This window comes from Ctenocephalides felis, unplaced genomic scaffold (assembly GCF_003426905.1).
Source record: "Ctenocephalides felis isolate EL2017-DRISC unplaced genomic scaffold, ASM342690v1 CF-g0.4_SCAFFOLD_01492, whole genome shotgun sequence".
NCBI classification, from domain to species: Eukaryota; Metazoa; Arthropoda; class Insecta; order Siphonaptera; family Pulicidae; genus Ctenocephalides; species Ctenocephalides felis.
The window spans coordinates 48,528,599-48,544,715 of NW_020537646.1; the positions used below are offsets into that span (position 1 = coordinate 48,528,599).

Below are 16,117 nucleotides of genomic sequence, written 5' to 3' on the forward strand. Positions count from 1 at the left end.
AATCGCTAGGTTTTGACAGAATAACAGCAAGAGTGTTGAAAGAACTTCGTAAGAAAATGATTGTTTTAATAACTTATATATTTAATGCCATAGTCAGAGTCAAGTATTGGCCAAAATTATTTAAGACTGCCCAAATATTAAGGATTTCTAAAAAAGGCAAAAACTTGACTGAGGTATCTTCATATAGACCAATATCCTTGCTTCCCGCAATATCTAAACTGCTCTAAAGGATCCTTTTAAACCAAATCAACAACGTGTTTCCCCCAGATTGGTTCCCCTATCATCAATTTGGCTTTAGGCGTGAACATTCGACCACACAACAAATCCACAGATTTGATAAGGTTTAGCACCCAGAACTTTTATATAAAATAAAAGCATACCTTCCACCCAGGTATTATGGGATTTTAAAATCATATCTTTAAGATAGGATTTTTCAAGTGAAAGTAAATCAAGTAACATCTGATTTCCTCAAAATAATGTCAGGAGTTCTATAAGGTAGTATTTTGGGTCCCTTCTTATAATGTTATACACAAAGACCTCCTATTACTTGAAAATCTGACACTTACTACATTTGCTGACGATATTGAGATTCTAAGTAGTAATCATAGTGCTGATCAAGCTTTCCGACAACAGCTCATAACATATTTACCCTGAGAGAGGGTACGTGCCCTCCAATTTATCTAAATAACGTTCAGATTCTGGAACAGAACATAGTGAAATATCTTGGTCTCCATTTAGACAGCAGACATACTTGGAAAAGCTACATAAAAACAAAAAGACAGCAAATAATGATCAAAATGGAAGAAAATAAAAATTTACATTTGTTACGGAGGACTTTATAAATATTATAGTGGAAAATATAAAATTAATTGAAAACTCAAATAAATGTTGATATTATTTACACGTGAAATTACAAATATCAAAGAAAAATTATAAAAAATATTAAATCTGAAGTGGGAATTGAACCTCGGAGCAAAAATCAGTCGATAGCCATTCGGCCAATCTGCTACTGATAAAGAAAAGCATTGCAAGCTATGCATGTCGCACGCTGCTAAAATGCAAACTTTAATTAATTTTTATAATTAAACCACTTTTCATATGCCTCTAATATTTATCACAGTCAGTTTGGGCATCAAATCTACCATTGTGCCAAGTTTCATCAAAAAACCGAGACGAGCAACGCTCGGGTTCTCCTTATTAGTTTAACAATTGTTATGATAATGTTATATTGAAGCTAATCTGAGACTAAATCTCAGTTCGATTGTAGCACCCGAGCGATTCACATCAAATAAATAATCATAAATAATTATATAAAGTCTTCCGAGTCGGGATGGTCAGTGCGGCCGACCGCCTGACCCAAATCTTTCTACCTGCTGCTCTGCGATTGGAAAATCAACAGCAGATGCAAGGAACACTTGTTTATATAGATCGAGTGACATGGATTTTTGTGATACTGAAAGTGTAATAAGTGTAGAAAATGAATCAGTTAGTAGTTGTGATTTGAATAAGTGTTAATGTTAATTATAAATAAGTTATCAACGATGTAAGTACAGATAGTAATAAAAGGGATACGTTAGAACAAAAGGAAAAACAGTAATTTAGCGTCAAATAATATTGATACAACAATAGAAATAACAAAAGATCTAATAAGTGATGACAACAATATAAACGATCAAAATAAATCAGATGAAAGAGTTAATCCATTAAATAATTTGATACGTTTTGAAGGTTGCGATATGAGCCCTCACACTATATTTGTTGAATCCAAGGACAGAAATGTAGGCCGACTTTATAAAAACAATAAACCCCATTAGTTTATTTTTTGTCAATACGTACAATCAAACTGGAAGTTTTATACACTTCCTATAGAAAACATGGTATTATCGAATCCAAGTCTTTTTTGGTCTTTCGACTTATTGATTACGTTTCAAGTTTCAAGTTTTCCAGATTATTTTTGGATTCTGGATTTTGTGTATAATTGTAAATAATACTACAAAGCTTATACAAAATTTTCAAATTTTTGCGAGGAGAGATAGAAAATGAATTAAGTATTTCTTCTTTGACCTGCTTTTTGAAAAGTTTCAAGTAACTTTCGATGAATTGAAGAAAATTTAATAAAAAGTATATATGTAGAGCAGGGCGAGGCACAAAGGTCCAATTTGACTTTGAGCAAATATAAACTATATTGTGAAAACCATAAGAATTATATCACAACAAATAACACATATCAAACGAACAATTATCTGACTACGTTCGGTAAACTGCCTTCTACTTCATCATTGTAAAAATGTGCTTTTTTGATGTCTTTCAAAAATTTGTTATCTAGACCTTTCTACCCTATGGACGGTATATAAATTTGGCGCCAAAAATTTGGAAATAGAAAAGAAATTTATTAAAGAACTCTTTCCCATTTGGAAAAAACTGTTTCACAATGTCGTCTTAAGATAAATTTGTAACATAGACTTAACCCTTAGCTCTCTTTTTTCCAACATCAAATCACCCACTAGTTTAGAACGCACGTCAAATATTGTCCATAAATTAAAATGCAATGATTGTGATTCCATTTACATAGGTGAAACTGGACCGAATTTAATAAAACGACTAAAACAACATGATAATAACTCAAAAAATCCGCGACAAAATCAAACGATGATAACAGAACATATAAAAAATTTTAAACATTCTTTTAACTTTTACAACGCTAGTGTACTTTATCACGAACGGAACATTATTCAGAGAAGGTTTGCTGAATCTTGTCTAATCAGCATCAATAAATCTTGCATTAATAAAAGGTGTGATGCCTCCTTACTCTGTGAAAATTATCAGGTGATACTCAATAATATTTCCAATTTTGTTTCGGTCCGATCCCGAACTTTGATTCTTAGCCTCTTCACCCATACTTCGAAACACTGATTGTAAAAAGACTCGCCAACTATCCTTCAAACGGTCTCTTCAAATAATTTTTAAACACATGTTTCATTACTGCCTCGGAAACGTATGCATAAACTACTTTCTCCGTTCAAAATATATTATATATTTCACAAATATTTTGCTATACTCTGTTCAACAAAACAAAAACAGGTTAGTGTATATAGTATATAGTGCAAAATTATGTGCCATGCGCTAGTTACTGATGTAAGACCATATTTATGTAAGTTACCTTTATTGTTTATATATGTGTATGTGTCTGTATTGTATATGTATGTATGTATATGTATGTGTATGTATGTATATATGTATATATATATATATGTGTATATGTCTGTATGTATATATCTATATATACGTATTACGTATATATATATATATATATATATATATATATATATATATATATGTATATATGTGTTATGTGTATATTTATGTATATATATATATATATATATATATATATATATATATATTACGCTTTTGTATGTTTGTATATATTTCTTTTTACTTTTCATTTCTTTTGTTCGTCTTATCTGTTTAGTAATAATTGTTATTGTTATAATTATATAACTTATATCTATAGTTCTTTTTCCAATTTCTGTCATTTTTCCCTAGTTTATATTAATTTTTCAATGTTCATTCTGTAGATCCACTGATATATATGAGTAAGTTTTTCAAGGGCAATACATCAAATAAAAGGCAAAGATTTAGAAGTTAATCTTTAATTTTTCCAAACGTTTCGACATAGAATTTTATGTCAACACCAGTGGATCTACAGAATGAACATTGAGAAATTAATATACACTAGGAAAAAATGACAGAAATTGGAAAAAGAACTATAAACAAATAATTTTAACTTTGCAATTCAGTTTATATAATTCTTATAAATATTAGACAATGTTACAGTATTTATAATAATCTATTTGAAAACATTCAGTATTCCTCGAACATTTCGTTACGGTACGGGAAGTTCCAGCAATTTGCCTTAAGGCACGATGCCACCCACCCCACTAGTTTAATTATTAAAATCGGAGGCTCCGTTCTCTTAAAAACTGAGTTACCGTTTTTGGTACTTTTTGCCCCATATCCTCGGAACGGCCAAAACTTGCCTTCGTCAAAAACTTATCAGCACGCGTCATTATCAATACGAAACGATAGTTTTTTCAAATTAGTCAAATCGGTTATTCCACATTGTCGAAAATGTCGAGGACGTTTGTTTGAACCATATACGTGAATTTTAAAACTAAACATCTTGGTGCGGATCCAAAAAAAATTTACACAAACTGTGTACACATTATTAAAATCTCTATAAAATATCTGATAATTTGATGTACATATGTCCAATAAACATTTTTGATCGCCAAATTACATTTATTAACTTCTCGTAGGGTAAGTCACTGTAATCGTCCAAAAATCGAAATTGAAAATATTTGCATTTCTCGCCGTTTTGAAGGTTTCTGAACATTTTGGCATACCTCAGAAAAAGAGGATGTGTGTGTGTATGTATGTATAGATACAATTTTTCGGTCACGTTTTTGGGCACACGGATCAACCGATTTGAATGGTTCAAAAACCATTAGATTCCTATTGATAGGGAGATGTGCTGATTAGTTTTTGACAAAGGCAGGTCCAGCAGTTACGGAGCAAAGAGTGTAGAAAATAGAAATCGAGTTTTTGAGAGAACGGAGCATCCGATTTGAATGATCTAAAAACATTCAATTAGTAATGATTGGGAGAAGTGGTTATTAGTGTTTGGCAAAGGCAGGCCCAGTCATTTCGAAGATACAGAGCTAAATGTGAAAAAAATTGCAGTTTTTGAGGGAACTAAGCGTCTGATTTAAATGATTCAAAGAACTTTCTGCTTGTTTTAACAAAATAATTGATTTTAGACAAAAAATGTTTGTTTCAATTTTTATTATTATTTTTTTTTTTGTCGAAAATAATTCAGATTTTATTTTTAATTCTGACTAAAGTTCTACTATACTTTAAACAAATAATTTCAACTTTGCAATTCACTTTATATAATTCTTATAAATATTAGACAATGTTAAATTATTTATAAAAATTTATCTGAAAACATTCAATATTCCTCGAACATTTCGTTACGGTACATGAAGTTCCAGCAATTTGTCTTAAGGCACGATGCCATACACCCCACTAGTTTAACTTATTGTTATTGAGAGTCCACAACCGCTTTTTGCCTTTCCAAAATTTCGAACATTTCTTTGTTTAATCAATATAAATAAAATGTTTTTTGAATCACTCAAATCTGACGCTTTGTTCTCTCAAAAACGGAATTACCATTTTTGGTTCTTCGATAATGAGACATGTTAATTAGTTTTTGGCGAAGGCAGGTTCAGCCGTTCTGAAATACGAGGCAAAAAGTGCCAAAAGCGGTAACTCAGTTTTTAAGAGAACAACGGAGCGTCCGATTGTAATACTTGAAAAAGCATTTGACTTGTATTGACAGATGATTTGGGAAGGCAGGTCCAGCGGTTATGACCTCTCAATAAAAATTAGTTTAAAAAATGTCATTTTGCGGTTTCTGCCATATCCAGCTTGTCGTCGCTCTTGCTCAGGGATCTTATATGGGTGTTCTTATACCGTCAGCGCGTGTACTAGCTTAATTGCTTGTTTTGATCACGAGGTTCTACCTATATCTAAATAAAATCTTGAATGACATAAGAAAAATATACAAACTTTCGAATGGTGCTAATTTAAAAGTACTCCAAAAATCCGCACTGGTAAGAAATGGAAAATGAAAAATTATTTTCACCTTCTTATGCACTAACTATAAATGTTTTCACTTTATTTGTTATAAACTGCATAGACAAGATCCGTGTGAATATAATCTCGTTATTAGTTTTTTTATATCTTTTATATTTCTGACAAAAAATGAGTTTGACGAAAAAGGGGCCACTTTCACATGTTTTCAATGATATCTCGGCCAGATGATGAGCTAAGAAATTGAAAATAGGTATATCGTATTTTTTCGTAAAGACCTATAAAACGACATCAAAATCAAGAAGAATTTTTTATTCTTTATAAAAAAGAAATTACTGACATTTGGTGCTTGTTTCCATTATTATTTTTTTACAAGCTGTATTAATATGTGTAAGTGATAATCTAAGAAATTCAAGTAAGTAATGTTTTATGCATTATTTTAATTTAAGGTTTAGATATAATTAGTCTGTCTCTTTAGTTAAATCTTTTTCTTTTTATTTTTGCTTATGTATATTTAATTTTTAACGATTACGTAGAATTTTACGTCGAAACGTATGGAAAAATAAAGATGTTTTAAAAAATCTTTACTTATTTATATTTTGTACTTTATGTTACGCCCTCCAAGAAATTGATCATATATATATATATATATATATATATAATATATATATATATATATATATATATATATATATATATATATATATAATACTATTGTAGAAGCAGCGCTGGTACAAGTCCAAGTGAATCGCACCTTGGTTCAAGCTGCGGCAGCAGTGCTCCACAATCATTGCCTATTTTCCAACATCCATCACACTCGTTGCTCAAAGAAAATAATTTTACTCAGCAAGTCTATCACAAGTATCACTCCAAATGTCTAAAAGGTAATTCTATGCTCATTAGATTTACTGATAACAATATTTAATATTTTTAAAATTGCAGAAAGAAAGCGTCTTGGCATTGGGCATAGCCAAGAGATGAACACTCTTTTTAGATTCTGGTCGTTCTTTTTGAGGGAGAATTTCAATGGTACAATGTACTCAGAGTTCAGATCATTGGCTTTAGATGATGCTGCAGGTGGTTTTCGCTATGGGTTGGAATGTTTATTCAGATTCTATAGTTACGGCCTGGAACGAAAATTTAGACCTCATTTATACGTTGATTTTATGACAGAAACAATAAAAGATTATGAATCAGGTGAGCAAACTTGATTTTGTTATCTCTTTCGTTGAATAAGTTATTCCAATTAAATAGTAATATGCATTGCATTTTTTAATATGATTATTGAGCGATTCGACATTTGCTTATTAACTTCCCGTAGGGTAAATTATTGTAATCGTCCAAAAATCGAAATTGAAAATTTTTGCATTTCTCGACGTTTTGATGGTTTCTGAGCATTTTGGCATACCTCAGAAAAAATGGATGTGTGTGTGTGTGTACATGGATACAATTTTCCAGCCACGTTTTCGGGCGCACGGATTCAATTTTTTTTTGTCAAAGAAAATTTTTTTGTATATCGAAAATAATTCAGATTTTATTTTTAATTCTGACTATAGTCCTAATATACTTTAAACAAATAATTTCAACTTTGCATTTCAGTTTATATAATTCTTATAAATATTAGACAATATTACAATATTTTGAAAACATTCAGTATTCCTTGAACATTTTGTTACGGTACGGGAAGTTCCAGCCATTTGCTTAAGGCACGACGCCATACACCCCACTAGTTTTATTATTAGATTGAATTTTATAAATTCAAAAAAAAAAACAATTCCGACAATCTTTTTTATCAAAACAAACCACGCTCCTCATTTTATTTTTTTCACAGCTTACTTGCCATTTTTATTTTTCTGTCACGACTTGCCAAACTCCCACAATTTCTAAATTAAATTATCATTAAAACGTGCGAGATTGCACCTCGAATTGTCTCACCGCGAAGATTCATATAATTTCATCTGAAATAAAAAGATTAATATCTGCTAAGCTAGGCGAAAGTTGCACAAATTCATTGGCCGTCGGAAAAAAATAGTTTTAACCAAATTAGTAATAAATTAGGAAAAATTATCGCTTTTTGGAAAAATGATTCATTTAATTCATATGTATTACAGCTAAGATACGATGCCTTTATTTGGAAGCCACTGAAGAACAAACAAAAACCTCTAATAACAAAATCTGCACTGAAAATTTATTTACATATACACATTACATGGGCGAAAAGAGTCTCTGAAAATTGCAATGCTTTTGTGGAATATTTAAGACCAATATATAACTTCAGATATAGAAATATTAAATTTTCTTCAAGAAAATTACCAAACTTCTACCATAAGACCTTTCAATCCAAGCGAGATCGAAAATAAAATGAATGTTAATAAAATAAAATCAGCCCTAGGTATCGATCGATTCGCTTCGAAGTGCTAAAAATGTCTGTATTAAATGTTTATTACTAATAACAATGCTTTTCAACTCCATTCTTCAATTTAACTATTCGGCATCTGTATGGAAGAACCAAATAAAGATTCATCTGATTTAAGATCTTATGATCTATAAGCCTTCTTCCATTTCTATCAAAAATTTTAGAAAAACTTATTTTACAAAGATTTCTAGAACACTATCCCGGAGAAACGTGGATACCTAACCACGAATTTGGTTTTAGAAGACATCATTCTATTATTCAACAATGCAACATGATCGCCAACTCACTTCCCACTCACTAGATAAAAAATAATTTTGTGTAACAGTTTTTCTGTACATCAGCCTTCGATAAGGCTTAGCATATGGCATTATTATATAAATTCTCCACTTGCCTTAGGGCAGTACTACCCATTGTTTATTTATTTTTATATAGGTGTATACAATAGTCTTTACTAAATTTTAGAAAATGCAGTCTAGCTTCTACTAATGTATATTAGTATAATTATTCGAACCAATAAAATGTTCGAAATGAAAAGTTTGTTGTTTTATAAATGTCCTAAATAAACTAAGTACTAAACTAAATATACTAATTGTAAGTATTATAATATTAAAATAAACGACAAAAAACAATTTAATCCAAACAAAAGTACCAGCTTACTCTCTCAATTTCGTATGTAAATCGATTTTAAAGTAAGTAACGTTCTAATTCGTAAAAACACGCCGCCTGCCCTCGAAAACGGTATTTTTACGTGACCTGTGTATGTTAATATATAATAATCATTCTAAACAAGAACTATGAAATATTAATATTGTTGTTACGGCGCATTATTAGCAATTTTAATTGAAATAATTACAAATATCAATATAGAGGTATTAAAAAAACATGAGCAAAAAGCGCTCAAAATAATATATGGAAAGCGCGAAACACGTTTGAACTAATCAGTTCTGCTACAAGACTGTGACAATGATATATATATATATATATATATATATATATATATATATATCTTATATATAAAATTCTTGTGTAACAATGTAAGTTTCATTAATCCTCCTAAACTATAATTTGGATTTTCATGAACCTTTCTGAAGTTTGTTCGGGAAATTTTCTAGAATGTTTTGATTCATAGAAATATAGTTAGATTGTAGGAATAAATGAAAAAAAATACAAAAAACCGCTTATCATTGTTTGACCTTTAAAATATTTAAGGCATGGTTTGACATTAAAAACAAATGACAACTGTCATTTGCCAAACATTTCTATTCACTTATAGGCTAAGGCAATATTAAAATATAATAAATTCATGATTATGAATAAGGAAAATTTAATGTCTACATTATTAATGCCGAAAAGCAGCTGAGATGTGCCAAAAATTAAATTAATATAAGATGCAAATAATATAACATGCGTCTGACGCGCACGGCGAATCGTGTTCTCAACGTGCGCGTGGTTTGCTTTTGCTTGCAATAATTTTGTTTGCGCACTTTGCGAACAGATTCGCCGTACGAATTCGTGCAAAGGATACGAACCATAAGTGATTGCGCTCAAAAATATTCAATTTGCAGTCGTTTTGCCATACTATACTAAGTCACAATACAAAAAAAATTACTTATTCAAAAAATTATTTAGAAGTTTCATTATGTCAAAAATTCATATGTTTGTCATTGGGTACGGAATATTTACTCAATGGAGCGCTTTCGGTCTGAACTTTTTTTACTGTTTTCCAATTCGTTTGGAATTTTGGAACTAGGTTCATCTTACTCTTCAGAAGTGAAAACAATTTAGACTCCTTTACCACTTCTCGGGTGGATGACATTTCTTTTCAGTGGTGTAATTTTATTCTTATTTTTTAAAAATAACGTTGGGTATCGATAAAAGAACTAATTATAAGAGAAAAATGTTTTATAATGTTTTCCAAAAAAGCAAATACTTTTCAAGTTACTGGCTACTGAATATATGTTTCTTTTTTGCGTTTTTCATCATTTTTTGCTAATATCTTCAAAAATATACATTTTAACGAAAATCATGTAATGAACAGAATTATATCAACTAAAATCTTAATAAATCGCTATTTTATAGTGTTTTAGGAACATTATTAAGCTAGATATGAGAATGTGTTTTTATAGTGCTCAAAATAAGCTTTAAAATGAGTACTTCTGCGTGTAAAATGAGTGAGCTATCATGCAGATAAAGGACGCATACAATTTTTTTTTTATTTAAATCAAATAGTTTGAGTGCCATATCCACCAAAATTAAAAATAATCGTATTCCATCTAGAATTAACTTGGTTTAAGAGATCTTAATGTATTCTAGAAAATACCACAACTTTAGTACAAATGATTCTCAAAAAACTCATGATTTCATGAAAAAAAAACCTTTAAAAAAAACAACCAATTTCTCATCATAATACCTCTGAAAGAATACATATGAAAGTATATATATATATATGAAAATTCGAGGTATTTTTCTGACTAATTATTGTTGTTTATTATTTTTCCGTTACACAAATATTGATAGATGTATGATTAATTAAGGAGTGGGCGGCTGTCCCTTCGCCGTTTCACAATAAGAGAAGTTACTGTAAAATTACTGATAGAGAAAGTTGTAGCTCATTTAATCACCTTTAAAATAGTGTATTACAAGTTCTGATAAAATCAGAATTAAAAGAGTAATAATCCAATTAATGCTGTGGATGGTGACGGAGTGCAAATTGTTAAAAACATTGAACTTAAGATAAAGATTAGCCTATTTCCAAAATATCAAATAAATTGGAGCACAGTAAAAAAATTCTCAGAGCAATAATTTTGTTGATCGTAAGTTGAATAGAGCACATGTGAACAGGATTTGACAAATTAATTTACTTCAAATATAAACTTAAGCAATAATGTATATTGATTTATTAGAGAAAAAAATGTAATTTAGATATTAAAATTACTAAAAGCCAGTTAAAATATGGTACGAGATTATAAAAATGATAGGCAACATTATTGAAGCAACTATTTTGGGTAGAAAAATAAAAGGTGACATTGCACCTTTGCCGCGATTGCTTTCTGAATTTGTTGTACTTTTTCAATGATTTCAATTTTCAACACGTGTATCTTATGCTATGACCATAAATCACAAAGGCAGACGATAATTTTTAGTGTGATAAGTTTGGAAAATCAATGCTTCAGTCGTGAATAAACAAAAAATCATTCATTTATACATCCACATCTACAGGTATGACTAAAAATACTATATAACCCTTAAATGCGATAAAATAAATTGAGCTATTGGAAATAAATTTGTTCTATAAATCGCAGTGTATAATTTTTAATATACAATTTTATTGAACATTTTTTAATATTTGTTAAATGAATAATTAAAGTGTTAACTGTGGGAATTGAGAACAATCATTTTATTTGAAACAGTTCTACATTCAACATCACTCATATATTGATGTAAATAGTAATTCAAAAAACAGTAATTATTATTTTAACTAAGCAGTAAATATTAGTATAAAATATTGAAAAATTGTAGACGAGGGTACAGAACAACGTCTGTCGGGTCAGCTAGTATATATATATATATATATATATATATATATATATATATATATATATATATATTGATCGTATATATATTGATTGTTTCTTATCCGAACAGTAAATCCAATAATAAATTATAGTTTTTTGTTATTGGATTTACTGTTATTAACGTTATTAAAACAAGCCGATTTTTAAATAAGGCGACTGTGTCATTTTGTTCGTATTTTCTCATACTAGTGATTTTATCAAGTTTCATTTGATGTTTTTTTATGATTATGTTACTTGTGATAATTACTCTTGTTCTTTATTTTGCAATTCTATTGATGACGCACACACACGCACAGACACATATATATATATATATATATATATATATATATATATATACAGGGCCGGTCCTGGGGTCCTTAGCGCCCGCATGCAACTTTTTTTTCTAGTGCCCCCCTATTAATTTTCACTGTTAACAGTTTATCATTAAAATTATATAAATATTTACATATTTTTTAAAAATTAATTTTTATTTATTCTGGATTTAGTAAACAAAAACTTAGATATAATCTAGAAGGGTATAAAATATATTGATTTTAAATTTATTTATTATTATCGATATCAATAAATAAAACAATCCCTGTCATAATTTCACATTTTAGTAATATTCAATATGTAGTAAATTGGTTAAGGATGTAAGTTCGACTGCCATAGCAAAAAAATTAATATTTTTATTAGATTAAAGTTATAGAATTTAAGAAATGCATTTCAGAAATAGTATTTATTATTTTGAAAAAAAATCTTTATATCAAAATAATAAAAACTATTTCTGAAATGCATTTCTTAAATTCTATAACTTTAATCTAATAAAAATATTAAGTGAAATAAATAAATAAATTTTTATTTATTCTGGATTAAGTGCACAAAAAATTAAATATAATTTAAAAACATATAAAATATATTGATTTTAAATTTATTTAGAAAATCGAGGCGATTCGCTGGTTGATTATAATCAATTATTTTGAAATTTTTAATTATTTTTAACGTATGTGCAATATTAATATTTAAAAAAAACTGGCATTTCATTTTCAAACTATAATACACTCGAATTTATGTTGGATTTTTCAAATTTTAATTTAATTTAATTTTTCATCATTTACAATATCCAAAATTGCGTCGTAAACTTCTCCTTATTGATATCGTAAGAGCCGTCATATTCAGAGTATCAGCTTGTTGTTATAAAGTTAAATTTTTAACGTATTTTAGAAGTATTGTTCAAAAATCAGTAAAATAATGCAAAGAAATTACATATTTCTTGGACAATATTGGAAAAAAAACTTATTATATTTGATATGTATTATTTCTGTATAGTTAATAATTATTAAATTTAGAGTATGGACACCACTAGGTATAAAACAAGCCTTAAGATTTTCGTTCCAAAGTAAATTTTGCTTTCATTTTTCGTATTTGTTCCATTTCCATAACCCTAACCACGCATGTTTTAACATTCAAAGTTCATCAGATGAGAAACATTTGCAACGAAAACAAAAGTTACAATTCAATTTCTCGGAATAAACAAGTCATTTTCTAAGCACTGACTCTACATTTTTTATAATTTGTTTATAATTTTTAACAAGTTCCGATTCAACTAAATCAGCTCGCAGTTTTTCGTCAATAATTGGATTGAACACTAGATAATTTCTTTTTTGATTCTACGGTAACTTCAAACAAAAAAAAAAATTGAAAAAGTAGATTAAGCAATAAACAGAGCTGTTATTTACTAATTTGCAGAATTATTAATCGTTTAATTGTTTCTACTGATATCACATTGCAAAATAAATATACTTTTTGTGTCTCCGTATCCCTAGTTAAATTAAATTATTTATTATAATTCATTATGTATTCTAGATTTTAAATAAATAATTCTATATTTTATATAAAAAATATAAATATTATATTATAAATGTAATTTCCGCAACTCGTTTTAGCGCCCCCTAAGGCTTGCGCCCGCATTTTTTGCATGCAAGGCAGGACCGGCCCTGTATATATATATATATATATATAATTATATATAGATTGATTGTTTCTATTCTGAATAGTAAATCCAATAATAAATTTTAGTTTTTAACTTCCCCAAGAAGTTTGTTTTCATAAAAAATCCGATTCGCTAATTTTATGTTTTCTCGACGTTTCAAGCTATTCTGAATCGAATGAGACCAAATTTGGAAAATGTATGTATGTGTGTGTGTGTGTGCATGTGTATGTGTATGTGAACAGATTTTTTGCCGTAAATCGACTGTTTCTCAAGAACCGCTAGACCAGTGATTCCCAACCTTTTTTGGGCCCCGCCCCTCCTTGAAGTTTATAAAAACGTTATGCCCCCCCCCATACAATTTTTTTTTCTCCCAGGAAAAATGTGAATAACTTTTAAGATGAAATCGCTATTAAATTGTTATTAAACATCATAAGTAAAATTTCGGAATAAGCCAACATACGGAAATTTCAAACTAATTTTATTACTGTTTTTTTTCGAAATTTATTTAATGCAATACTTAAGCTAAAACAAAGATTTTATATTAGGTTCTAATCTGAGCTTTTTCTGTTTTTCAATAAATTATAGCAAATTTCTGTACATATGATTAAATTTGGACATTTGGTTTCAGTTTCTTCATAAAACCATTTCTTAACATTTGGTGGATGTTGAGAACAATTTTCACCAACCCCCAATAATTTTTAAACATAGCCAAATTGTCTCTATTAGCCCAATCGATGATTGCTTTAATTAGTTTGTCCATAACTTTAACTGGACGATCAGAGCAGCATTGAGTGGAAAATTACCAGAATGACATTTTCAAAACCAATTTTAACATAGCTGTTTTTTAAGGCTTCGACACCATAAACAGCACCTATTCTTTGGGATGATCGTTTTACCATTTGCAGAAATAAAAATTCAAAATTTGACTAAAATGTTTGTTTTGATATTCCATCTTTCAACAAACACTCTACATAACCGATCAAAAAGTTAAAGCTAAATTTCTCACTATACATTACTACCTCAACCTCGACAAACCTAAAGAATCATTTGAAGCAATCTAACAATAAGAGTAAAAGCCGCGCTTAGTGTCAACCTTGTACTTTTTAAGGATACAATACAAATTAGTTTATTTTAAATTAGTTCCATCTTTAGCCATAGTTACTGACAGTGAGTAAAAAACTCACATCATATTTACAATTTTTCTGCTTTTAAAGCCATGTATAAAACTCTGTTCTCATAAAGCTTCGAAATTAACTTTAGTATTAAATATCACTTTTCTTGTGCATATTTCAAGTCGAGTCTTGTCACTGACCTTAAAGCATTTATGCCAAGCAGTCAGAAACTTGATTTACCTATTTTTTTGGTAATTTTCGTAATTGGAATATAGAAGTTTAAAATAATTAGTGAAGGGCTACTGGAACCCAAAGAATTGTTGCATCCCGCAATATTCTCTTTCATAATGTTGTTGTTATATAAAGTTTATTGCATATATCATTTTCAGATTATAATGGGTAGTTGTAATTTTATTATATAGTAATGAGAAAAAGTCAAGTCAACCCGGCAGAAAAAACATAACTCCGGCACTAGGAATGCAAGGCTGAAAACTAAAACCGTCGCGGCCAAACTGGGACACCTTATTATTCTAAATCTAAGAAGCATTTTTTTTTGTTAAATGTTTTACCGATACTATACTACATTACATTAAAATCACCAAAATTTTCAAATTGCCCCCCGGTGGGGCGTGCGCCCCACGTTGGGAAACACTGCGCTAGACCGATTTCAAAAATTTAAAAGCCATTCGATGTATCCCGACGAGGGCTATCGTTTGTCAGTTTTGCACTTCGATCGGCCGACCCGTTACTTTGTAAATCGCAGAAAAGTGAAAAATTTTTCGTTCACGTTTTAGCCCGCAATTTTCTGAATCGGTTATGAAAATTCAAAAACCGTTCGAAAGATATTGGTTGGGAATCGTGCAGATTAGTTTTTGGTAGGGATCGGCTGGGCGTTTTCTTGTAAAAAGTGTTAAAAAATTCTTTTTCGCCGATTTATATTATTATTTTTTCGACGGTAGATACCATAGTCTTCTAGATCATACTAAAATATTACGGCCCTACGACAACTCGTTCAACTTTAAAAATTCGTCAAAGTTGGCAAAAATTGGTATCGTTTTTTGACATTTTTGTTAAAACTTCATTACAAGAAAACGCCCCGGCAGATCTCTACCAAAAACTAATCAATTCATAATTTCATAATCGATTCAGACTTGCGGGCTAAAACGTGGACGAAAAAAATTTCACTTCTCTGCGATTTACAAAGAAACGGCTTTGCAGATCGTCGCACAAAACTGCGAAACGATGGTCCTCATCGAGATACATCGAATGGCTTTTAAATTTTTGAAATCGGTCTAGCCGTTTTTGAGAAATCGTCGATTTACGGCAAAAAATCTGTTCACATACACACACACACATACTTTTTCCAAATTTGGTCTCATTCGAT

At 29.6% G+C, this 16,117-nt stretch overlaps 1 protein-coding gene across 1 annotated transcript in view; it reads left to right on the plus strand.

Annotated features, from left to right (window-relative positions):
- LOC113371502 (la-related protein 1) overlaps positions 1 to 16,117 on the plus strand; it is a 184,475-nt gene that overhangs the window by 145,249 nt on the left and 23,109 nt on the right. Inside the window, exons 13-14 of the mRNA XM_026612125.1 lie at positions 6,376 to 6,539; positions 6,598 to 6,852. Coding sequence (XP_026467910.1) covers positions 6,376 to 6,539; positions 6,598 to 6,852 — 419 coding nt within the window. The remainder of the gene's footprint in view (positions 1 to 6,375; positions 6,540 to 6,597; positions 6,853 to 16,117) is intronic.